The 22,178-nt window shown below is 50.3% G+C and overlaps 9 protein-coding genes across 9 annotated transcripts; 3 read left to right on the forward strand and 6 right to left on the reverse strand.

Moving 5' to 3' along the window:
• The first annotated feature begins 44 nt into the window (after positions 1-44).
• F5J12DRAFT_813347 (glycosyltransferase family 24 protein) lies at positions 45-6,657 on the forward strand. Its single transcript, XM_051744938.1, has 28 exons — positions 45-234; positions 287-1,104; positions 1,159-1,453; positions 1,512-1,839; positions 1,921-2,107; positions 2,156-2,232; positions 2,288-2,542; positions 2,596-2,655; positions 2,708-2,921; positions 2,971-3,071; positions 3,123-3,431; positions 3,488-3,627; positions 3,689-3,829; positions 3,891-3,990; positions 4,044-4,109; positions 4,163-4,224; positions 4,273-4,863; positions 4,913-5,024; positions 5,076-5,171; positions 5,228-5,571; positions 5,620-5,656; positions 5,704-5,715; positions 5,767-5,833; positions 5,885-5,919; positions 5,970-5,996; positions 6,053-6,065; positions 6,123-6,181; positions 6,254-6,657. The coding sequence occupies exons 1-28, from the start codon at positions 104-106 to the stop codon at positions 6,479-6,481; spliced, it is 4,905 nt and encodes a 1,634-aa protein (XP_051602636.1). The 5' UTR covers positions 45-103; the 3' UTR covers positions 6,482-6,657.
• Positions 6,658-7,231: 574 nt separating this feature from the next.
• On the reverse strand, positions 7,232-10,180 carry F5J12DRAFT_716922 (uncharacterized protein; the record flags this gene model as incomplete). Its single annotated transcript, XM_051741037.1, has 5 exons — positions 7,232-8,031; positions 8,083-8,218; positions 8,267-8,928; positions 8,983-9,053; positions 9,111-10,180. The coding sequence occupies 5 exons, from the start codon at positions 10,178-10,180 to the stop codon at positions 7,232-7,234; spliced, it is 2,739 nt and encodes a 912-aa protein (XP_051602637.1).
• Positions 10,181-11,176: 996 nt separating this feature from the next.
• Positions 11,177-13,315, reverse strand: F5J12DRAFT_813357 (uncharacterized protein). Its single transcript, XM_051744939.1, has 2 exons — positions 11,252-13,315; positions 11,177-11,205 (listed from the first exon to the last, which is right to left on the reverse strand). Exon 1 carries the CDS (start codon positions 13,275-13,277, stop codon positions 11,292-11,294), a length of 1,986 nt encoding a protein of 661 aa, XP_051602638.1. The 5' UTR covers positions 13,278-13,315; the 3' UTR covers positions 11,177-11,205; positions 11,252-11,291.
• An 800-nt stretch (positions 13,316-14,115) lies between these two features.
• F5J12DRAFT_890112 (uncharacterized protein) lies at positions 14,116-16,027 on the forward strand (the record flags this gene model as incomplete). Its single annotated transcript, XM_051747383.1, has 7 exons — positions 14,116-14,562; positions 14,652-15,146; positions 15,197-15,242; positions 15,293-15,657; positions 15,710-15,774; positions 15,831-15,861; positions 15,914-16,027. 7 exons carry the CDS (start codon positions 14,116-14,118, stop codon positions 16,025-16,027), a joined length of 1,563 nt encoding a protein of 520 aa, XP_051602639.1.
• Positions 16,028-16,358: 331 nt separating this feature from the next.
• F5J12DRAFT_489443 (uncharacterized protein) lies at positions 16,359-16,910 on the reverse strand. Its single transcript, XM_051739669.1, has 4 exons — positions 16,841-16,910; positions 16,726-16,766; positions 16,542-16,669; positions 16,359-16,477 (listed from the first exon to the last, which is right to left on the reverse strand). Exons 1-4 carry the CDS (start codon positions 16,866-16,868, stop codon positions 16,387-16,389), a joined length of 288 nt encoding a protein of 95 aa, XP_051602640.1. The 5' UTR covers positions 16,869-16,910; the 3' UTR covers positions 16,359-16,386.
• A 105-nt stretch (positions 16,911-17,015) lies between these two features.
• Positions 17,016-18,698, forward strand: F5J12DRAFT_489456 (TPT-domain-containing protein). The gene is made up of 7 exons (XM_051739670.1): positions 17,016-17,072; positions 17,132-17,432; positions 17,489-17,671; positions 17,728-17,898; positions 17,954-18,229; positions 18,281-18,347; positions 18,404-18,698. Exons 2-7 carry the CDS (start codon positions 17,148-17,150, stop codon positions 18,457-18,459), a joined length of 1,038 nt encoding a protein of 345 aa, XP_051602641.1. The 5' UTR covers positions 17,016-17,072; positions 17,132-17,147; the 3' UTR covers positions 18,460-18,698.
• Positions 18,699-19,368: 670 nt separating this feature from the next.
• On the reverse strand, positions 19,369-19,895 carry F5J12DRAFT_780892 (uncharacterized protein; the record flags this gene model as incomplete). Its single annotated transcript, XM_051742516.1, has 3 exons — positions 19,369-19,486; positions 19,544-19,668; positions 19,791-19,895. 3 exons carry the CDS (start codon positions 19,893-19,895, stop codon positions 19,369-19,371), a joined length of 348 nt encoding a protein of 115 aa, XP_051602642.1.
• A 362-nt stretch (positions 19,896-20,257) lies between these two features.
• Positions 20,258-20,809, reverse strand: F5J12DRAFT_890116 (uncharacterized protein; the record flags this gene model as incomplete). The annotated part of the gene is made up of 3 exons (XM_051747384.1): positions 20,258-20,309; positions 20,366-20,598; positions 20,708-20,809. 3 exons carry the CDS (start codon positions 20,807-20,809, stop codon positions 20,258-20,260), a joined length of 387 nt encoding a protein of 128 aa, XP_051602643.1.
• A 218-nt stretch (positions 20,810-21,027) lies between these two features.
• Positions 21,028-22,124, reverse strand: F5J12DRAFT_489436 (histone H2A). Its single transcript, XM_051739668.1, has 8 exons — positions 22,041-22,124; positions 21,976-21,985; positions 21,769-21,918; positions 21,642-21,718; positions 21,538-21,590; positions 21,403-21,489; positions 21,176-21,349; positions 21,028-21,108 (listed from the first exon to the last, which is right to left on the reverse strand). The coding sequence occupies exons 1-7, from the start codon at positions 22,041-22,043 to the stop codon at positions 21,313-21,315; spliced, it is 417 nt and encodes a 138-aa protein (XP_051602644.1). The 5' UTR covers positions 22,044-22,124; the 3' UTR covers positions 21,028-21,108; positions 21,176-21,312.
• Positions 22,125-22,178: the final 54 nt, after the last annotated feature.

The following is a 22,178-nucleotide window of genomic DNA, read 5'->3' on the forward strand; positions in this document are numbered from 1 at the left end:
TTCGAACTCCGATGGTTTCCCACGGCGCGTGTCCTTTTACAAGTCCTGGCTATTAGTGTTATTAGCTACACTGACATATTAGTAGAGAGGACCCGTTGTATGTATGACCTGCACGCACCCACTCCTCGCATTTCTCGCTCTCGGCCTCGTCGCCGGAGCTTATGGCGCGTCACCGCCCGTCACCGTGTCCCTCCGGTCGTCTTTCAGGGCGGCCGACCCGCTCATTGAGGCTCTGTGCGGTTTATTTGCTTCCGTTCACAGTCCGTTAGCTGAATTCTGCATGCAGTGAGACAGTAGCCATGGAGGACGACTCCTCCCTCTTCTCTCTGCTGTCTGCCTTTCCTTTACAAGATAAGCCAAGCACCCCACGTGACGCTCACACATCTGTCGTGGATCTTGCTTCCCCCCTGATGGATGTGTCTGCTCTTGCGTCCGTGAGGGCGCGGCTGGCTTTGCACGCGGCCAGCCCACGTCTGGCAGCATCGGCAGAACATTACGACCTACGACTATCCAACATTTCCGACAAAAACGACAGATTGTCTAGCGTGGAATGTGCATCTTGGGTGGACTGGTACGGTCGAGTTGTTTGTGACGCAGACAGTCTCCTTCAGTTAGCCAATGATGGCGCAGGAAACGGAATGCCTAGACCTATAAGGTTGCCATTCGACCACGTGCATTCCGTCCACCATTTGCTGGATGATCCTCAGTACACAGTCGTTCATTACGCAGACCCTACGGCTCCCTCGTTTGCTTCGCTCCATGCCACGCTTCTTAGTTTGGAACCCAAGGTCGAATATGTTCTTAGATGGGGTAGAGGAACCAGTGAGAAGAAGACCAGCGAACTGTCCAGCTATCTCTCGGGATATGGCGTCGCTCTGGATTTAAAAAAGATGGATTACCTTGTCATCGACGACAGGCATTGGGGTGGTGGTGCATCGGATTCTTCTGGTAGTGATGCCTCTCCAAGTAGCCATGCAAGCACAAAAGATAAGAATTTCTCCGAGGAGGTCCTCAGCTGTGTCTTTGAGTCATTGCCGTACGTTGACGAGCACGCAGAAGCAAGAGCCAAGGCTGGAGAACCCCTGTCTACACAAGAAATAGCTGGTTGGTGAATTTTCGGTGTCGGGGTTGGAGTTCTGCTAACCCGTATCAATGCAGACCTTGGCCTAAAAGCTACCCAGTTTCTCGCTTCTTTTTCTGTTCAATCCCGCATGGGCTCAGTTCCCGCGCATCAATGCTGGGATCAATCCCCCTCTATTGAAGCTCTCTTCCGGACACTCTCGTCTTCCTTCCCACTCTATGCAACTTCCTTGGCACGCAAAATACCTGTCTCTGACGAGTTGAGGGATGAGGTACTCGAGAATTGGGCGAAGGCTACTCCAGGAGCAAACATGGTATGGGTAAACGGCCGAGTCCTCAACGACGATCAAGGCGCTTCCGGGAATATATTCGGGTGAGTACGTGATGCCAAGCAATCCAACGGTCTCGTGGATGGCTAATGGGCCTGGTAGTATTTTGCGCACCCTTCAGCGCGAGCGGAGGCTCGTTAAGTCATTAGTTGGGCTGGGTTTGACACGTGAACAGGCGATCGAACTGCTCATGCATCCGGTGTATTCGTCGTCTCAATCTGCGGGGTCCCACTTTGAGTCTCGCCAACGGCAGGGGGTTGAGGAAAACAAGGAACAGAAGAGAACCTTCACCATCTCTCCAAAGTTTGCAGAATTTCTCGATGGACTTGTCGATGCAAGCGATAGGCAGGAAGGGGGAGACGTCGTTATATGGCTTAACGACCTTGAGAAGGACCCGAGATATTCGAGGGTCAGTCCATCACTCGTAGGGGTATGTGTCTTGTGTCCAATTGACGACCCATGGTTTGCTCACCGAAACGCGCTGTTTTTGTTTATGATTGGCGGCTTACAGCTCCTTCGTGTCCACGCCATGTCGCTCTTCTCACCAGCTCTCCACGTACGATACAACTTGATGAACGTCGTGTTCGTCCTTGACCTGTCACAATTGCGCTCTTTCTCCATTCTCTCCAGTCTCCATGACAATTTTGTTATGCGCCGATATCCTGTTCGGTGGGGCTTTGTCCCTGAAACCAGAGAAGGTATGACCTCGTGTTTTTAACATGCCAATGTGTCATTGATAAGACTAGGCCTGAAGATGGCCCGATTGTTGTATTACATTGAACGTATCTATGGAAGGGACACGATGACGAGTTTCATCCAGAGGGTATGTTGGCCCTCGGTGTAACGTTATTGGATTTCGCTCATTGGTTATTTCCTAGCTCCTAGCTATGCACAACCAACGCAGACTTATAACGCTTTCCTGGGACGTAATACATGAGCTGTTCGACACCTTTGCTGCAGTCGATGATTTGGTGGCAGTAACTGGCGGTGTCGGGAGTTCCCTCGACGGACCTGCTGGGGGCGACCTTTTGTTCCGTGCACAGAGATATGCCAAGAGGTTGGGAGTGGGTGCTGAAGGGGAAATTGGAAAAGGCCATGTCTTCGTGAATGGAAGGCACTTGTCTTTGAACGACGTAGGTGGCAATGTTCAGACGGTGTGGTACGCCCTGAGGTTGCCGTTCTGTAGAACGTTATGCGTCAAATAGCAAGTGAAGCTACAGCACAGCTACAAATTTTGCAGGAGATGGTACTATGTTCTTGGGTTGAATACTGAACTAACTCTGACTTCCACTTCGCAGGTCTATGTCGGCGAGATCACCGATGTCGATGGGCCATCTTTATCAACGTTCTTCTATGACCTCCCGTCTACCGTGACGCGCCGCAATCCCTACATTTCAGTGCACTTCAAACCAGGGCATAACCCCGATAGCAGAGGTTTGGAAATATTCGATCTGATGGAAATGTTCTCGAGCACAGGTTTCGCGCCGGGCGAGGGTGCCTTTGTTCTGCCCGGTGTGTCTGCTATTTTTCCCTTCGTGCAGTTTCTCATAGATGAGGCTAGCCAACGGTTGCGATGGCGTTGTCCCGATGACTATGTATATCATCGCTGACCTGGACACACCCCAAGGCATCAACCTGGTAACGGAAGCGTTGGCGTTTATTGTACGTCTATTATTTCGACTTATGTTGGTTCAGAACTCATGAGGTAAAAAGGCAAACACCGCCAACACACGCATTACGTTTGTGCACAATTCCGAAGTGGCTAATTCAGGAGGTCGGGCTTCGAGCCTTTTGACTACCCTTACTCAAGCACGAGCTTTGTCACATGTTTCCTCCGTCGACCTTCTTGCAATATTGGCCGGGGATAACCAAGAATCTGCGTACGAATTGCTGCGGAATGAACTAATGGCCAGTATCGCCACCACCGAGGCAGAGGTCTCTGGCCTCACCCAAGTGATGCGCCTTGTAGCGCGACACTTGGGCCTCCAGCCTGGTGAACGTGCCGTACTAGTCAATGGGCGGGTGAGTTTACCGGTGCTTACTGACTGCCATGTACATGATTTTGTTGTGTCGTGCAGCTTGTTGGGCCATTTGACTCGGATTCGGAGTTCTTGAAAGAAGACTTTGAAACATTGGAAACGTTCGAGAAAAAGAGACGTGTAAGTCAGATTGTGGATGCTCTTGATGACATACTTCGTGGAGGAGACAACCTTGAACGGTGGGTTGTTCATTTCTTGCCAGTCCCTAGGAATCACTATTCACACTACTGCTCCTGTTAGATCCAAACGCTCAGATCTGATCGCTGTCACATCGTCCATTATCTATTCCGACCAACAGCCTGATCCTAGTGAAGTTGGACTGTTCGACACTGCACCGAGACCACGAACCCAAAATTATCGGTTTCTCTCGGGGAAGTACACGTGAGCATCCTTCTGACGTGATGCCGTCGTCCGTGATTGACGCTACCAACCCTACCCACAGAAAGTTTACATTTGGCAACCAGTCCGCGTCACTAACCCACCTTGCACTGCTACTGGATCCTCTAAGTGATGCAGCACAGAAGTGGTCGTCCGTCTTGGAGGTGAGCGGGTGTTGCCGAGAGTTTGACCTGAGAATTCACTGTCCATCTCGAAGTATCATACCAGCCTGTTCCCGGAAGTCTGCATCGAGCTGTATCTTAATCCATCACAACTTTCAGAGGTCGGTTGCTTCTCTTGTTGGGAACAACAGACGTTTTACGTGTGATTACTCAGATACCTTTGAAACGTTTCTATCGCTATAATGTTATGCCGTCCCTGCAGTATAACGAAAATGGGTATGTGGCAGAAACTATGTGATTGGTGTCCCACTTACCTCCTTCCAGTCAGGAAATACCCGCTCGAGTGATGTTCACTGCACTACCAGAGGAACCAATCTATACCCTCGCAATGGATGTGCCACACTCGTGGCTAGTTCGCCCCCGGAGTGCTTTGTACGACCTCGATAACATTCAGCTAGGACTACTCCAGGGAGAAGAGCGTACTCGGGGTGTCCAGGCTCTCTATGCCCTGGACTACCTCGTCGTGGAGGGCCACGTTTTTGAGCTGCACACCAACAATCCACCACGTGGCGTACAATTGCAGCTGATTGACGTCGCTGATCAGTCTGTAGTTGATGATACTCAAGTTGTAGCGAACCTCGGGTATACACAGTTCAAGGCCCGTCCAGGGACGTTCCGTTTCGAGATTCGACAGGGAAGGGGAAGGACGCTGTATAGTCTAGACAGTGTCGGCGCCGATGGTTGGAATAGTCCACCGGTGGCCGAAGTGGGCGACGAATTCACAGTTATGGATTTCGATAGACTCACGTTATACCCTCGACTGGCACGTTGGCCCGGCATGGAGGGCATGGACGTTCTCGATGACTTGGATCGTGTGGAAGGCGAGTCGGGCCTTATCGACAATTTGTTATCCAAGTTGGTGCTGCAACCAATCCACTCGTGTCGTGGCTCAGCTTTGTTGCAGACTTTCGTCTTTCTTCAAGCCTGCAACCAACGAGAGCATGGAAGTGACGAAGAAACCCGGTGAAACAGCAGAAATCAATATTTTTACTGTGGCTTCGGGTCTACTTTACGAGGTAAGCGTATATTCATCTGCATTGGTCAGTAGCTGAAGGGTGGTTGATAAGCGCTTTGCATCGATCATGATCCTAAGCGTGCTGCGTAACACGAAGAGTACCGTCAAGTTCTGGTTCATAGAGAATTTCTTATCACCCTCCTTTTTGGTCAGCACCTTCTCATATTTGACTATGTCTGCAGTGTCTGACTGCCTTCGCTACAGGAGTTCATACCTCATATGGCAGAAGAGTATGGGTTCCAGTATGAACTAGTAACCTACAAATGGCCTTCCTGGCTTCGACCCCAAAAAGAGAAACAGCGAATTATATGGGCTTACAAGATCCTTTTCTTAGACGTGCTTTTCCCAATGGACTTGAAGAAAGTCATCTTTGTCGACGCGGATCAAATTGTACGTGCGGACTTGAAGGAGTTGGTTGAACTGGATCTTCATGGGGCTCCGTACGCCTATGTGCCAATGGGAGACGATAATTACGAGATGGAAGGATTTCGCTTCTGGAAGACTGGGTATTGGCGTGACTTCTTGAAAGGTCGACCGTATCATATCAGGTAGGAGAGAGGCATTTATCGGTGGTCGTGAAACTTACTGTTGCCCAGTGCACTATACGTTGTGGATCTTTCCCGGTTCAGACAAGTGAGTGCTCATCAGACTTGTAGCTCACGCCGCTGACTGTGCTGTAGATGGCCGCAGGGGTAAGCACAGTCCCGACCTTCGTATATATGCGATGCTCATGTGTTCTGTAGGATATACTTCGTGGGCAGTACCAGCTATTATCTGCAGATCCCAACTCTCTCGCGAACCTGGATCAAGGTAAACCATCCCCCTTCTATTTATTGCTACAGCGGCTGACTGATAGCGAAGACCTCCCAAATAACTTGCAACGAGAAGTACCGATTGTAAGTCTGTATGTGGCTGCGAAAAGACTTCTGGGTTAACATTTTAACAGTACTCGCTACATGAAGATTGGTTGTGGGTGAGTAAAATCCACTTACAGTAACTGACATGTCTTTAAACTCCTGGTTTCCGCAGTGTGAAACTTGGTGTAATCGTCTCGTCTTTGTTTTGGAGTTCGCAGGAATAACACCGCTTGTCATTTTAGGTAGCAAGGATCGACTGCACCGAGCCAAAACCATAGACCTTTGTCAAAATCCGTTGACAGTTCGTCATTTTCCGTTACCCCATATTTGTTGAAGACGTCTGATACCCAAATCCGTTCCATCCACACTGCAGAAAGAACCTAAGCTTTCACGTGCTCGCCAAATTCCCGAATGGGAGGAATACGACGCCGAGATTGCCCAATTCGTTCGAAAACTCGCTGCGGAAGGAAAGATTCACGGAGGCGCGTCAACCGCAGACAGCAAGATTCTGGCTGGTGATAGTGCGTCTGCGCCCGTACCACTCTCGAGTTCCCAGCAGGCAGATATAGCTGGCCCACCGAGAGCACACGATGAATTGTAAGGAGGCGTTGGCAAGTAGTAAGCCGTCAGCACGACAGAAAGTCTGCACGTAAACTGGATCCTTGCCTGGACTCCGATGTCATAGCGCTCAAATCCCACCTAACTATATCTCCTGACCCCTGTAAATGACTTATTTAAGTTAGATTACGACGTAATTCTAACCTTTATGTGTGAGTGATAACGGTGGAGGGTACCCCGTGAAGTATTGTATCCATCACCTTCTTTGCAAGGTCACTGCATTAGTATCTATGGAACAGCTGTAAAGATGGTGTCTGCCGTCCAAGACGGTGCAACTCCCTAGTTTTAGAGTCTCACATCCTGAATCGCGTCCTTGCCATCCTAATTTCCTTAGTTCATCTCCCTTCCTCTCCCCAAACCGGTATATACCATTGTTGTATAGTAAAATAGACTGGGGATACAGGGCGACGAAACTACGGGGTTTAAGTAAATACTGCCTTTCATTTACTCGACGCAAAACACAAAACAAGATCATAGACAAGATAGAAGGCGGGTCCAGAAGATGTGGCAATATCACAGGAAGCGGGTGCACATATCGAGATTCGAGAGCGGAACAGGGTAACAGGTAAGGAGCCCCAAAAAACTTCCAAGCATGATTTGTGGAATCCGACCTGGCTCCAAGGCGGATAACAGAAAACGAAGAATCAGAATTAACGTATGAAAGGAAATGCAGGAAAGAGGGGATGGCTAAATGCATATATAGGTGGGGTTAACGGAGAAGAAAAGGCTGCATTCAAGAGCCCCGTACTTGCATGTCGGAGCCTTCTTTGGAGGTTTTCCATGGGTTACTATGATCCAAGTTCAGACTTGCGAGAGTGCCATTAAGATCATGTATAGGTTCGTGCTCCTCCTTCGGGTCACATTGACTGGAGTGACCTTGGGACGACGTTTGACCGGAGTTTGGCCGAGAGATAGGCTCCTGACGAGGAGGCGAACGATCAAAATACGTTCCAAGCTTCTGGGGACTATTTGGCATTCGAATAGAACCTCTCAAGAATTCCGCAACTTTGTCGCTATCCGGAGCCATCGAATCAAATCCTCTGACGTGCTCCGCGTGAGCAATTGCGTCCAACGCAGAAAGTTCTTTAGATTGGTTCCCCCGGTTTTCAAGCAGAAGAGCACCAGGATCAGGTGAAAATGGGGAGAAAGTTGAGAACGACGAGGAGAAATGCGGTTGCATGTGACGCTGGTAATCCACTGCACCCGTGGCCATGGAATGCGGCACGTAGGAGTTGGAGAACGCATCATGAAAAGGAGTGGAAATCATGCCGTCTGGTCGAACCTGGTTCGCGCAGAAAGGCTTTTCCTCAACGCTACCATTTGCACCCTTCGAACCGACGTGGCCAGTATTTTCCATATCTTGGCCGTTAGCTCCAGTCTGGCCACCAAAGCTGGAAATGCCCAATTTATGCAGAAGTTGGAGGGCCTGTTCGGAAGACAGGGGTGTAGTCAGATTTGCGGGCATTTGGGCTTGAAGTTGGGCCTGAAGAGCAGCTGTCTGCGCAGCTTGTGCAGCGGCCTGTGCAGCTTTATCTGTTCAACTGTTAGTTACTACAACCTTGGGACGTGGCAGGCGAGGCTTACATTGACTCCTTCCCCAACTCAATCGTATTCTGCTCCCGCCTATCGGAAATCCTTGCATCTTCTCGATAGCCCTTTCTGCGTCAGCCTTTCGTACGAACTGAACGAATCCGCAGTGCTTCCCAGCGGGAACCTTAACCTGAAACGAGCGTGAATAAATACCTAAGCATAAAACGCTTGCACTCACGTAGTGAATATCACCAAAGGGCGCGAAGAAAGTTCGCAGGGTGTCTTCTGATATCAAAGGGGACAGTCCACCAACAAAGACAGTGGTATTGTAAGGGTCTGTGGAAGTGAGTTGCTCGCCGTTCGGCCCAATCAAATTTCCGAGGATGGCGCGTGCTTGAGCATGGTGTTTCCACGACTCCTCAGAGAAATTATACCGCGGAAGAGAGTTCTGTTCATGAGAACCATGCGGATAGCTGGAGGGCAGCAACGAAGTGCCTGTAGCAGCGTGTCCCTTCAAAGACACCGTTCCATAAAGGGCTGCGGTGGGAGAAGATATACCTAGGACATCTTCTGATGACGGCGGAGACAAAACACCGGATGAAACGCCGTTACTCGACGTGGTGCCAGTGGGCGGCACGGAGGCCGAGTCCTTCAGTACTGTACCAGGGCTGGCAACCACAACGGGAGTGCTAGTGGATGACGACGATCCACTACAGATAGACGCAGCAATAGGAGAGGAGACACTTCTGGCTCGGTTCGCAGACGAGGGTGGTACGGATACCGTTGGGTTCGACCGCTGCTCGCCAGCTTGGGGTAACAACGGGTATGGCACAGTCGGAAGGTTTAATGGGATCTGCGGTTGGGGTGGCTTATATTTGGCTGTTGCAGGTGATATCCGCACTACAAGATTCAAGTCAAAACCGAGCTATTTGTTTAGCATTAAGTTCTACACACTGGGGCGAGACAGACAATAAAGGCCATGCATTTCGACTAGTGCTCTCTGTTGGTCTGCTTCGTCAGTGAATCTGTGATGCAAATCAGTCTAGTGTCAGTTCACGCCCATAGCGTTCGACATTGCCTACCGGACGAAGCCGTATCCCCTTGAAACGCCTGTAACAGGGTCAAGCATGATTTTGGCGCTTTTACAGCTGAGGAAGGGGCGGATGAATTTGGGTTCACGGTCGTTCCGTAAGCCAAGTAGTGGATTGCGGAAGACGGCGACCAAATCCGAGTTTGATGTTTCTGGAGCCAAGTCACCGACGAAGATGCTATACTCCTTCTGGTACTGCTGTTGAGGCCCAGGTGAGATGAGGCTTGATGATGTAAGGGTGGGGGGCATCAGAGAACCCAAAACAGAAGACGCCCAATTCAGCATGAAGGGTTTGTTCGAGTTGGGCATCAGGACGGGCTTGGAACCGCCGACTCCGTTGACTTGGTCAAGGGCAGAGGCTGCAATAGCAGGAGACGCGAACGCTAAGAAACAGTAGCCAGGATTGTTGGCTTGCTGGCCGGAGGGGTCTTCACTGCTACTGGGTACCTTGACATTGACGGGAATCCAACCCATCAAGCTACAAACCTGCTTTGCGTATTCTTCGTCCATCCAAGGCTCGAGTCCTCCCCACCACAGGGTCGAACGAGGTATATCGGTGCGGAAGCTGGCATTTCCTATGGAGGAAGCTGTGCTGGACTGTGGGATAGACGGGGTGGGCTGGATGTATGAGCGAGTCAATGAGCTATCCCGCTCAGCTTCGGAGGAGTTGCTATAATAGGCTGGTGATGATGTGTGGCTAGGAGGCGAAGGACCTGTTATAAGGGAAGGGGATGGACGGCTGTGGTTTGGGGAGAAGACGTGCTGAATTTGTGGACTGGTTAAAGTGCCCGCGTTCCTATTTACCGCGGCAGTCCAACCGTCAACCACGCGGGAGAGACCCATGTAATCTTTGTCATGGATCCCGTATGCGGGGGAGAGTGTTGAATTGCCGTGACTAATATCCGTAGTATAGAGCTGAGAGTTCTGTCGATCCAGCGACGCCGCTGAATGATTGACGGGTGTGGATGAGGAGTACAGTCGACGGATATCACAGTCCATCGCAGAGCGGTTGATCAGAAGGCCGGGGGGTGGATGGATGTCGTGAGAGTCGAAGCGAGACATTAAGTGGGCGGAGATGGGAAAGAGGGGGGAGTGAAGAGGAGGTAAAGGAGAGAAAATTAAAGGGTGAATAGGACTCCTTGCTGTAAAAATCCAATGGTTTGGAGGGGTTTAAAAAGATACGAAAATCGACAATGTAAAACAACTACTGCTGAGACGAATATGAGAGCGAATGAAGAGGTAAAAAGATAGCGTTAGGCGACAGCAATGCGATGCAAACGAAAATGCGACTGAGATATCTTTAGGGACTAGTAAGATACGAAGATATGACAAACTCGTAAATTCAAGAGGAAGACTGTACCCGGGGAGTCTCTGAACGTGGACGTGAAAAAAAAAATTCAACGGCCAGTATATGTAGACGTCGCGGGACTACGGGTGTCGGAGTTGGGAAAACCTCGTAGTGTCTGTTTTCTTTCTGACAATGGCACAAGCTGGGGGGAAGCCTGTGGTGATCCCCTCATTCTTAACCTAGTCATCCAGTCAGCGTGTCATACCAACGTCAGTGTTGTGCACATTCCCCTGCGAGAGATGGATGAACTGACCATGCTCGTTTCGGCCCACAATAACACCATGATATCGAAGCCCCTTGTTGCTCAAATATATCGAACAATGGCCCACTGGCGGGTATCGGTGTTGTACCTCGCCGATCATCCTACTTACGCGGACTTGTAGGTCCAAATGGGTCCAAAATGGGCCCGTGGCTGTGTGATGTCGTTACTACCTAAATGGCACATTCCACGCTGACGACCATCATGAACGTGCTAATACCAAGTAAGGTACAGTCATGGCCTCTACGACGCAGCTGCACGTCACTCGCGAACTAAAGAAAACAATGGTTTTCACCCCACTGGTAAGTTGTGTGCTATTCTGCCATCGTCATTAACACCGTGGTATCATAATGCGACAAGCTAGGGTCCGACAGAGGGCAGAAGCCGAAGATACTTAAGAAGGTTGCATGAGGGCAAGTCTGAGACAGACACGCGTGAGGACGCAGCTCTGATGCAGACAAGCTGTAAAACATCACAGACCTTAGCCAAGTCAATTAACATGCAAGTGGATGCGAGATCAACGTACAGCCATACCGTCATGACGACGCTTGAGGTCCAAACGGCTTTCACATTCCATTATAGTCCCACCCGGTGAACTCGATCTCCCATCCCGCTCTCGCCGATCTTCTCTTCCTCGATGCAGCAAATGGCAGCGGTGGTTTCCTACTCAGATGCTTACGCAACTTTGCCCCCTTGGCCGAGTCCGCTCCATCCATAGGAGGAATCATACGTTTTTTCGCATCTCCAACCACTTTTTGTAGCAAACCATGCCAGCAGGGGTTAAACGAAGGGGAACTCGCCCACAGAACACCTAGGAAAGCCTTCTGCAAGAGTCGAGCGAGAGGAGTTGGCGAGCAGCGGTTGTTAACGGGTGGGGCGTCATCACCCATGAGCACTGGTAGAGTAGGGACATACAACGGCCGACGGCGTCGGGTACGTGCAGATGAATGTATGATGGTCGATGGAGTAACTTGGAATAGGTCTTCATCACTATGGCGGTTGGGCTCCGAGAGGTTTACGAGGTGTGACACGACATCAGGCTCTACGACAGACGTAGAGGGATCCGAAGCTAAGGGATGCTCGGGCCTTGGGAGAAGCTCTGATGCAACGGGTCCTTCTAGAGATGGTTGGAGTGCGAGCTTGTTATTCTGCACACGGCAGAGCATATCATTCAAATCAGGCTTCTCGTTAGGGCAGAGATGCATAAGGAAATCTGTGAGGCGGTACTCATTGGGCCGCCTTGGATTCTCCATCTCGCGTTTTATTCGCGAGAGCAGGTGGGCCAGGACAGCACGATAACTTTGTAAGTCAGCGGAAAAACCAAATGTGTCGAGCAAGCGCACGACAATGAATGCGCCTAAATAGTCGTTTCGTGCGATAAAAGAGCGGAGGGCCATTTGGAATCCAGAGGCAGACAGAGAAGTTGAGCGCCCCAGGGGTTGCCCCTCTGTTTGCTGGAGGTGGCATTCCAACATGTCACGGAAAATTTGTGAAGGTTCCACGGCAATAGGTGGTCGCTTAGCACGTCTTTTCTGGCTAAAAAGGCGTGTGGCACGTAAGAGCGTCTTGAAAGTAACGTCGTTGGGCATCAATTGGTCGGAGCGTTGTGTCATCAGTACACGATAGAGTTCGAATGCCTCCCGAAAGCGCTGCTGCTTGACATTGACATGGATTAGTGTGTTGAAAACAGAGATGGACGGAGGGATGTCAGCCGCTTTCATTTTCTCCAGAATTGCCTTCATAGCAGACGTGTTGCCGGGATCGACACGCATGAGACTATCGAGTAGATTTGCATACGGAGCAGCATCTATCCCAACGTTCATTTTCCGACAGCTTTCCTCGAAAGTACGCAGCCAATGCTGTGCAGCATCCATGTCACCAGATTGAACACTGATCCGGACAACCTCTCCGACAAGGTCTGGGCAGGAACAAGTTTCTATGCTCCCGACTGTCGTATAGATACGCGCTAAGTTGTCGACAAGTGGGACGGGGGCCTTCTTAACGCTGAGCATGAAGTATAATAGTTGCATAAACGCCGCGCTATCGTAGGATTCATCCGCAAAGACCTGCTTGAGAGGTGCAATGACATCCTCGAGACGTTTTGAAGAGTTAACAAGTTTGATTGCGGTCATTCTCGCCCGGATGGAAGAGGGCGGTGCAAAGCCTTCATTCAGGAGCCTGTCGTAGAGTGCGATCGCCACTGAAAATAGCTGTCTGGCGAGCGCAAACCTGATCAAGCGAGCGAAGGCAACCCATCTGTAGGGGTTATAGAATTTATCAGCAGATATTTTGGACATGAGGTATGATTGGATGGTATGGGCATTCTTGGTTTCGAGGAGCCTTTCTGCGGCTAAGATGAGATTGTTGACTTGTACCCTATGGATTTTGCGTTCTGTGCATGTATATACGGCTTCCGGGGAGTGTGAGGCGCGTTGAACCCTTTGCACATGGAAAAAGCGAAGAAGAGTAGGTCGATTTTTTGGAAGTCGCAGGCCAACAACACGCCGTAGAACACAAAAATGTGTCAGTCCGCGACAGCAGCCCAGAATCATGGTCCCTCTGTAACCACTCTGTATGGTACATCGTTTCGCGGTGACACCGAATCACGTGCACTCCGCGTCGTCTCTGAAGTGTGACATGTCACGATTTATCCGAGAAAGGCAAGTTACTGCAATTCACAGCGTGACACCACATCACGTGCAGACCGCGTTGTCCAACACGTCGTCGTCGACAGCAGAGGCGTTAGAAAGCGCCAGAACGGCAACAGCCTCCACAAAAGTGTTTCCTCGAGACTGGGAGTCACCGGACTGACCACACGGGATACTCACTGCATCCCCTTCAATGACATGTATCGTTTGTTCTCCCAATAAGTACTGAATCCTGCGAACGCAAAGCCTAGAAACTAGGTCGCAGCGCACAGCAAGTCGTGTCTGCCTTCCGCAATCTCGACCTGACCCCGAACAACTGCTCTCACATATGGCTATAGACGCGTCAGCTCACAGAAGGCCGTAATAGCCCTACATACATCATGGTTGATCTCCCCGTTTGGCTCAATGAGCCTACCGCGGTGGCACTCGAGTTTCACCAACATCTTTCGGCTTCTGTGCCTGTCCAATAGTGACCATCGAATGTCTGAATAGTACTAGTATGTTTCGTTGGCGTGATTCTTTTGACGTGAGGCACCGACTGAAATGAAGACTTCGACTTCCAGAAGACTGGGGGGTGATGTGGGCATTTTGATTAGATTCCCCGACAATCGTACAATCCAACTGATCATGCATCGGCGGTTAACGGTACTTTGGTATTGAAGTGTTGATTTGAGCGAGATGTAGATTCTTAAGAGTGTGTAGTATTAGTATACGCTTCCTTGCTTCAGTTCCAACCCCCATGATGTCACGACCCGGCAATACTCTGCGGACACCTCAACAACCTTCGTCTCGCTATCGCTCCCGGCCACCGCATCCTCCACTATCCTCTGGATTAGCTGGTGCTCGCCGGGCGTCGATGACAGGCCTCGCACCTGCTGCAGGTCAGAAGGCACAGCGCACGTCCAAGACAACTCAAAAGCTTGTCCTTCTCCCTTCCGCTCCCCAGACCAAGCCACTGCCAGAGGATCTCGAGGATGACCGTTTACTCGGGTATGAAACGGACGCTGGACGGGTCCGGGAGTACAAGAGCCCCGCAGAACGCATGAATAGAGAGCAGAGAGAGCGGGCAGGCTATAAGCGCATTACCGTGTATTGTGTGTGCGAGGCTATGAAGATGAAACTACTAGCCCAGTTCCTCAAGAGGGAACATAATGTCCAGCCAAGGGTATTCGATGAAGCCATGTACGTGGTAAGTTATATCTTTTTGCATGCTCCGTTCGGGTGATAATCGTGGATGTTCATGCTCTATGTGAACAATACACATACGCATTATTCTAGATGTACCATTTACCACTCTTGCCTGGGTACGGGCCTAATTTGAACATTCGCTCTTCCGTACCTCCGAGCACACCTGGAACCAAGGCTCTCCTTACCCGACTGTACGAGGCGGAGGAGAACGGGTACCAGGGATCTTATTTCGCGCAACCTACAGAACCACCCGAAGCAGATGGGTACATGACCTCAGCCTCTGTGGAGCGCTCCGAACATGTTCCTGAACCGCCGCACGAGTCCGAGGTAGATGCAGAAACATATACCGAAGGAGACGTCGACGACCACAACTTGCGAGGCGAACAGTCTGAGGAAACTATACATGTAGAACATATCCCGGAGGAGAATGTCGCCGAGATCGTGTTCTTTGCGTACGGCGTCGCTGTCTTCTACGGGTTCGGCGAATCTCAGGAACGAAGCATCCTCGAAGACGTTGCTAATGCGGGAATACTCAAACGACAACTCAAGGAAGCGGATTGGGAGATCGAAGAATGTCATTTCACTGTAGGCTAAACTTGATCTCTGTGATATCTGGCGTGCTGACCATCAGATAGCACGACCCATCGATAGCGTACCCGCGCATTTATAATGATTTCTTCAGTGAGTATTTCCTTCAGCAATTCAGCCTTGTTTCACAACGGATTTTCTAGCATTTAAATCACCGTCTCACCTTTTAAAGCTCTCCGTAGCTCATGCACTTGCTCAATCCACCCTTCTTGCGGCATATGAAGCAACTGCACAACGGGTACTCTCTGATCCCCGTACAGTTGCCATTCCAAAGCAACTTGCCTTCTCAGGGAAGCTCCAACTGAAGCGCCGAGACGCACTCCGCCTAACAGGCCGTCTCTTCAAGCTACGGCGAGACATCAATTTGGTATCAAATGTCTTGGATGTGCCAGAGTTGTTCTGGAGCGAGGCGAGCCTGAAGGAGTTGTATGGTGCGGTGAGGGAGTACATGGAGATCGATGAGCGGGTGAAGGTGTTGAATGAAAAACTGGGCATTGCAAGTGGCTTCGTGAGTCTTAACCCTTCGTGCCGTGGGAGGATAACAAGTATATATCGGCTAGTTGGATGCCATCCATGATCACTTGAACAATAACGCAATGGAGAGAATCACTTGGATTGTAATATGGTTCTGTGTTTCGTCCTGGTCACAGGGGCTATATCTGATGCACCGGTCGTTTTTAGGCTCATCATTCTGGTCATATTTGTCGAAGTGGTGGGTCATCTTCTATTGTAGTCATGGGAGTGTAACTCACGGAAGGATGCAGGGTGAAGTCTTCGCTCGCCTGGTGGTACATACACCAGCTACCAGCGAAGGTGCAGGTAAGATGGCGATGCGCGTTGGACCTGCATTCTGGATCCGCACATTATTGAAGGGCTAGGTTCTCATTATCGAGACAAGCCAGATTTTGTTTCACAGAGGGCATTCGTTGCAGACTTTAGTTATCCTGACCAATAATCATTTTCTAGTGCATGTATGAGTATGGAAAGCGAGGACAGGGACCTCGTGTCGACTACCTACAAAATGAAGAGAGAAGCATCTGATCGATGTTGTGTGTGGTCTGAGAGTTGGCAGGATAAGAACGTGCATGTGGGAAGTCTACGTCTATGGTGTAGATGTAGCGTACATTTTTGTGGCACTCGACGTACCCCATGTCACTCGCCTTGCACCAAAAGCGAGGCTAACGACGTAATCTGCGGTCATCCGTCGCTGATTCGTGAAAATTAATTCGGCATGGCTTCAATATCTGATGGGGGTGATTGGTTCCGCGCGAATAGTGGACGGGTCGACTGCCTGGTCAATTGCATCGTCTATTTCTCCGATGAGTGCACTGCATAGTAAAACGGCATCAGCACGGGTGTGACGCGCTTGGGGGGCACGACGATGGCACGTACATCATGTCACCCTTGACGAGGTAAAGTCCAAGTGGTATCTCATCTACGCCCTCATCCAAGCTGTAGACTCGTTCCCTGCAATCCGAGACCACGATGTTAGACTTCTGATCGAAGCCTGCGAGGACGCCCTACATATACTTGAATCTAAGCGGCAAAGGGCTAGAATGGGGAGCGTCATCCGTACCACGATAGCGCGACCATCCTGCAGCACAAGTAAGACACGACCTACAATAGAACGCGGTCTCCCGAGTTGAGAACGTGATACTACAGGTCAGAAAGATGTACAGAAAAGGACGCACGATCTATGTATCCCTGTAAGCTGGACATCCTGCTCGACTGCCTGGCACTAGTGTGCGAGTCTAATCAGCGAAGTGTCTGGGGTCTTTGCTTTATCATTAGGGGTCTTCAGGGGTCTCCCCGCGTGGCATGTGTCTGGCCTTGTGCTTATGGCCGCCTAAGAATCGACAGGGCCAACCTAGTCAATTGTGCTTGACCGTCCTTCCAGCTTCTCCTCCCCCTCCCACCAACCTAGTCCGTTGTGAGTCCATTGCCAGGTCGGATGTACACGATAATTAACCCCTTCTGTGTAGCCTTTAGACGTCCGTCATGTCTCACGAGGAGGAGACACATCAGGAACAACAGCAGCCTGTCATCGAAAAGGCCCCGTACGCTCAACTAGAGATTGAGGATGGATCGGATGAACAAGACACTGCATTACCACCTCCCGCTACGGCTTCGCCCCAAAACTCAAGAGCCAAGCTCTCTGCCGCTGCTATCATCCCTGTATGGATCGTTCTCAGCTCTGGCGTCATCATATACAACAACCATTTGTATAACGCCCTGCAATTTCGCTATCCCGTCTTCCTCGTTACATGGCATCTGACATTCGCCGTGAGTTAATTTCTCCCTTGTGTACAGTACAGCACACCTAGATCCCCTGTCTACAGACCGTGGGTACCCGTATTCTCCAACGCACTACCAACCTCCTTGATGGCAGTAAGGAAGTTCACGTATCCAAGCATATGTTCATACGCTCTATACTTCCTATCGGACTGCTCTTCAGTGGAAGCCTTATCCTCAGCAATACGGCCTATCTGTACCTTAGTGTAGCTTACATTCAGATGCTCAAGGTACGCCGATTTTCTCCTTACACCCACGTTCATCACCACAGTAATTTCCATTACAGGCTTTCACTCCCGTTGCCATCTTGCTTATCTCTTGGGCCTCACGCATACAAGACCCTAACCGTAAGCTCATGGTCATCGTTCTCATGATCTCCTGCGGAGTGGCACTGGCATCGCATGGGGAATTGCATTTCAACCTCTATGGTTTTGCAGTGCAGGCCGCTGCTGTTGCAGTACGTCGAGATGTTTTACAGCGTTAGTGGATGGTCACTGATTCCACCCACATAGTTTGAGGCTTCCCGCCTGGTGATGATCCAAGTCCTACTGCATGGTTTGAAAATGGATCCCCTTGTCTCGCTGCACTACTATGCCCCTGTCTGCGCATTAATCAATCTCGCAGTCATACCTTTTACAGAAGGCTTCGCACCGTTCTACGACCTCCCGCGTATTGGGCCTCTTATCCTTATCTCAAACGCTTTGGTTGCGTTCCTACTCAATGTTGCTGCTGTCTTCCTCGTAGGTGCAGGTAGTGGACTCGTACTCACCCTCGCTGGTGTTTTCAAGGTCGGATATTGTTTAAAATATATGCTTAACACCTAACCAACGTGCTGGCAGGATATTCTTCTCATCAGCGGCTCTGTGCTTCTCTACGGGGCGCCAATCACGCCTCTCCAAGTCTTTGGTGTGTGAATTTCCGTCGTACACGGGGTCTGTTAAACCATTGATCACTCTGCCTAGGTTACTCCGTCGCCTTATGCGGTCTCATCCTTTTCAAGATGTCGGGCGGAAAGTAACCTTGCTCACGTGGGGATGGCAACTGCTCGTTCGAACATGTTCGAGTTAGCAGTGTCATATATCCACTTCTGAAGTTATATGTTATCGGTTTTCCGTCGATAGACAGTTGTTGAGGTGTCGATGAATTCGTGTTTTCCCGTTGCCAACCCTCGTCTTTCTTTCTCCGGTGCAACGTGTTGTCTTGACAGTCTCCGCTGCTATGCGACCCCGATATCAAGCCGTTGTGTGGGTGATTCCTGGTTATTAGGAATTGACTTCCCTCTTCCTGTTTACCTCCGCTCATTTTGTGGTTGCCACGGGTCGATTCACTTCTGTCGGCTTGGGGAATCACGTTTCCGATCACGGACTATATAAACTTGACGAACAACTACTTCCTATAGACGACCAAGATTGCCGCTCACTTTTCCCTGTCCTCGCATTGCATATAATCGGACTAATATGTAGACGAGCAGTTGTGCATGTCATTTTTACTCTCCATCACCATTTCAGATGAGACATCCTGGGCTCGGTGTCATTCCAATCATTACAAAGCTTCTTGCACGATGTCCAGGCAGCTATTTTCGCGGCTAAATGATGTTTGAGGCAATTACCCCTGTGGCGCTCAGTGCATATTGTCACTCCACACAGTGTCGGAAGCTTGCAGGTGAGCGTTCTTACCCTCGAATCAAACTTAGTATGTCCTTTCGTTCACATCATGCTCTTTGCGGACACGGATTTCCAGTGGACGTCGACGGCTGACGTGGCGAGTGTTTGTACTACGTCCTACAACAACGGTTTAATATCTTTTGTGATGTAGTCAGGAGAGATACAGATAGACGGATACTCAACTGGGAAACTCACCGCCCACCGGGATGGGTTGGACATGCAGGAGGGATTGATACATGCGAAGGAAAGTTGACAAGACTTGACTAATTAATCATGATTACTATGGTCTCATCTCCGTCCTCTGCAAGTCGATCCGTCGTCCTGCCTGACGGCCTCTGGCGTATTGTCTGCTGGTCACCAGGCTCCGCTTGGGCTACGTTACTGTCAAGGTTCAACGTTATTACTGTAAGGTGTTCTCAAAGTGATGTGGAAACTTACTTGTTCTGAATTGTAGCATTCGGCTGGGATTCTTCTGCCTGGGGATGCTCAGGCAACTGAGAGAGCCTCCAGAGCGCGCGGGCGAGCTTAAAGTTGTCGAGTGTCGACCGCCAAAGTGCGATGAACTGTGGCGTGTCGGTGGGCAGATGGGTGGTAAGTTGTTGTGAACAGCAACAACGCGCAGAAGAGGTGAGATTGGATGCAACAGGTACAATGAAAGACGAATAGACAGACAAATTCCACATACCACGACCAACTGCCAAAGCATTTTGAGGAACATTATGGCGCCTTCTGCAGCGGCGCGCCTCGAATTCGCGTTGGGATCGATGTCATTACCGGGGTTATTTGGCATGGTGCACGGTGGGTGATGGCGGTGTGAGTGAAGAGCCAGCGGGTACCTCTCAGCCCATTCTTTTTGTAGTGGTTCTATGATTATCGTTTAGGGGTTACTGTGAGGATCCCGTACCTGCACTAGTAGTGCGGATTGTGGAGTGCTGGTTTTGTCCTTAGTAAACTTACATAATCGCAGTCTTCATGTTTTCGCATATATTCACCTAGTAAATAAGCTTGTCATGCTTTTCGGAATGTCTCGTTGCTGTTCCGTCCCACTGCACTTTTTTTACAAGTAGTTACATATTCACAGAGTGGCGCTGTCTCTCTCTCTCTTCTAGTTCACGTAGCTCCCTCCAGAAACGTTGCCAGAACACAACTTATTCACTCAGTTCCACGGCATTCGGGCTTCGCTTGGTCTATGTCATTGTCGACTCTGCATACATAGATCAGTATCATTACAGCCATTTTCGGGGCGGCGTGGAAACTTACTTGTTATGAATTGCAGTGGTCGGCGGGGATTCGAGTTCAACAGATTCTCCCGCCAATGGAGGCGGCCTCTGAACTGATCCTCCCGAATCCGGTTGAGAATGAGTGAGGGTTTCGGCCTCCGTTCCCGGGTTTGACTGCGTCTGCTGCCCTGACCTAGCCTGAGGAGCCCCCGCGGGCGCGGAGGCGCGGATGGGTCTAATCACATCGTACTTCAGGCACACCCACAGGAAAAGCTTTCGAGTGCCACCGTATCAATAAGTTGATATGTGGTAAGGGAACCACAGAAGAGGACGGAATCAAACAGATGCTGTGAGCGCGTAATGAAGACGAGGTCCCACTTACCGTGATCATGTAAAGGACGGCGAAAATCACCAGAATATCTGCGAAGCGTCTCGAATCCGCGTCGCGATTGATGTCGTCGGTGTGATTGGCGTAACTGAGCATACTGTAGTGATGGCGGCGAGAGACTTGAAACTTAGCAGAGGGGCCCTTCTATATATATGTCAATCCAGGATTCTTTGTTTGTAATTTGCAGGTAGCGCAAGAGTGAGGATCCCGGCTCTGCCTGCCGAGTAGATCGAGTCGCCGCGGTGGCGCGGAAGTGCGGGACTCAGTACCGAAAGGTTGCGTTCAAGCGCATATATCGAGGATGCTGCAGCCTGTTAGGAGTTCGCTGGAGGGAAGACACAATAGACTTCTTGTATGCAGGCTAGAGGGACGCTGTAACACTTCGTTTTCTATACCTTCCGTAGTGAAAATGGGCAGGCTTGCAGCCGGTACGTCATACATTGAGTCCAGGAGTCAACTCACCACGAGTTCGTCAAGATTCTGCGAAGCTTTAGAAACGGTAACCTTTCAATAGACTACAACACGGTGCTTGAGATACATGGTAGAGAAACGCGCGAATAATAAAGATGCCAAACCAATATGTGACTATATCGTACCGTTTAGACTTCCTGGCTGACGCCCTCCTTCTTTCCCTTGCTGTGGCATAGTAAGTCTCCAACTCAAAAAGTGACATGACGGACGAAACGAACCTCGTCTTACTGGGCAAAAGCTCGGGGTTAATAAACGGAACAACCCCACCTTGTGAGATCACCACATCCCCGAGCAACTTGTTCAACCTGCATCCTGGTGAGAAATAGGAGGTGTGCCAGTGTTGCTGTACTTACTCTTCATCGTTACGGATAGCGAGTTGCAAATGACGAGGAACAATACGTTGTTTCTACAAGGAATCGGATCAGGGAAACTCCACTATGCCACTCGGGCACCCCACCTTGTTGTCACGAGCAGCATTTCCAGCAAGCTCGAGGATCTCAGCAGCAAGATACTCGAGGACGGCCGCGAGGTATACTAGAACCGCCATAAGGAACCCATAAGGGTGAACCCAGGAAATGATTCACCTGGAGCACCAGCGCCGACCCGCTGAGCGTAGTTGCCCTTTTTCAAAAGACGGTGCACACGACCAACCGGGAACTGGAGACCCGCCTTGGCAGAACGGGACTGTGCCTTTCCCTCAGCGCTAGCCTTGCCACCAGATTTTCCAGCTTTGCCTGCGGGAGCACCCTATCAGCGACAACCGTATCGACAATGAATCGACTGGATTGCACCTTTTCCGCTCTAGAGAAGTTCAAAATAAGCTGCCAGAACACACTGCAGAGAAAGAAAGGCAAACCATTTTTGAAATGTATTGGTCTCTTCGATACTGTACAGGAAGGGGGTGTGGTGGTGGTGTGTGATCAACAGAGGTTGACCAACAAAGCTTGCACGACCCGCGTCATATATATACGTTCACGTGACCTCGGCATCACGT

This window comes from Pisolithus orientalis (assembly GCF_024613125.1).
Source record: "Pisolithus orientalis strain OTSU chromosome Unknown F5J12scaffold_6, whole genome shotgun sequence".
NCBI classification, from domain to species: Eukaryota; Fungi; Basidiomycota; class Agaricomycetes; order Boletales; family Pisolithaceae; genus Pisolithus; species Pisolithus orientalis.

What these genes read in the sequence shown, in the direction of transcription:
- F5J12DRAFT_489443 (XM_051739669.1), bottom strand. Translation starts at nt 16,868, where the DNA reads ATGTCCAGCTTACAGGGATACATAGATC. An exon ending in AGGATGGTCGCGCTATCGTG is followed by an intron (nt 16,670 to 16,725) that starts GTACGGATGACG and finishes AAGTATATGTAG; the next exon opens with GGCGTCCTCGCAGGCTTCGA. An exon ending in CTCGTCAAGGGTGACATGAT is followed by an intron (nt 16,478 to 16,541) that starts GTACGTGCCATC and finishes TTTACTATGCAG; the next exon opens with TGCACTCATCGGAGAAATAG.
- F5J12DRAFT_813357 (XM_051744939.1), bottom strand. Translation starts at nt 13,277, where the DNA reads ATGATTCTGGGCTGCTGTCGCGGACTGACACATTTTTGTGTTCTACGG.
- F5J12DRAFT_489456 (XM_051739670.1), top strand. Translation starts at nt 17,148, where the DNA reads ATGTCTCACGAGGAGGAGACACATCAGGAACAACAGCAGCCTGTCATC. An exon ending in CCCTCGCTGGTGTTTTCAAG is followed by an intron (nt 18,230 to 18,280) that starts GTCGGATATTGT and finishes ACGTGCTGGCAG; the next exon opens with GATATTCTTCTCATCAGCGG. An exon ending in CACGCCTCTCCAAGTCTTTG is followed by an intron (nt 18,348 to 18,403) that starts GTGTGTGAATTT and finishes CACTCTGCCTAG; the next exon opens with GTTACTCCGTCGCCTTATGC.
- F5J12DRAFT_813347 (XM_051744938.1), top strand. Translation starts at nt 104, where the DNA reads ATGACCTGCACGCACCCACTCCTCGCATTTCTCGCTCTCGGCCTCGTC. An exon ending in TCAGTCCATCACTCGTAGGG is followed by an intron (nt 1,840 to 1,920) that starts GTATGTGTCTTG and finishes GGCGGCTTACAG; the next exon opens with CTCCTTCGTGTCCACGCCAT. An exon ending in TTTCTCTCGGGGAAGTACAC is followed by an intron (nt 3,830 to 3,890) that starts GTGAGCATCCTT and finishes CCCTACCCACAG; the next exon opens with AAAGTTTACATTTGGCAACC.
- F5J12DRAFT_489436 (XM_051739668.1), bottom strand. An exon ending in GGTCGGCGCTGGTGCTCCAG is followed by an intron (nt 21,719 to 21,768) that starts GTGAATCATTTC and finishes TGGCGGTTCTAG; the next exon opens with TATACCTCGCGGCCGTCCTC. An exon ending in GCTATCCGTAACGATGAAGA is followed by an intron (nt 21,490 to 21,537) that starts GTAAGTACAGCA and finishes ACCAGGATGCAG; the next exon opens with GTTGAACAAGTTGCTCGGGG.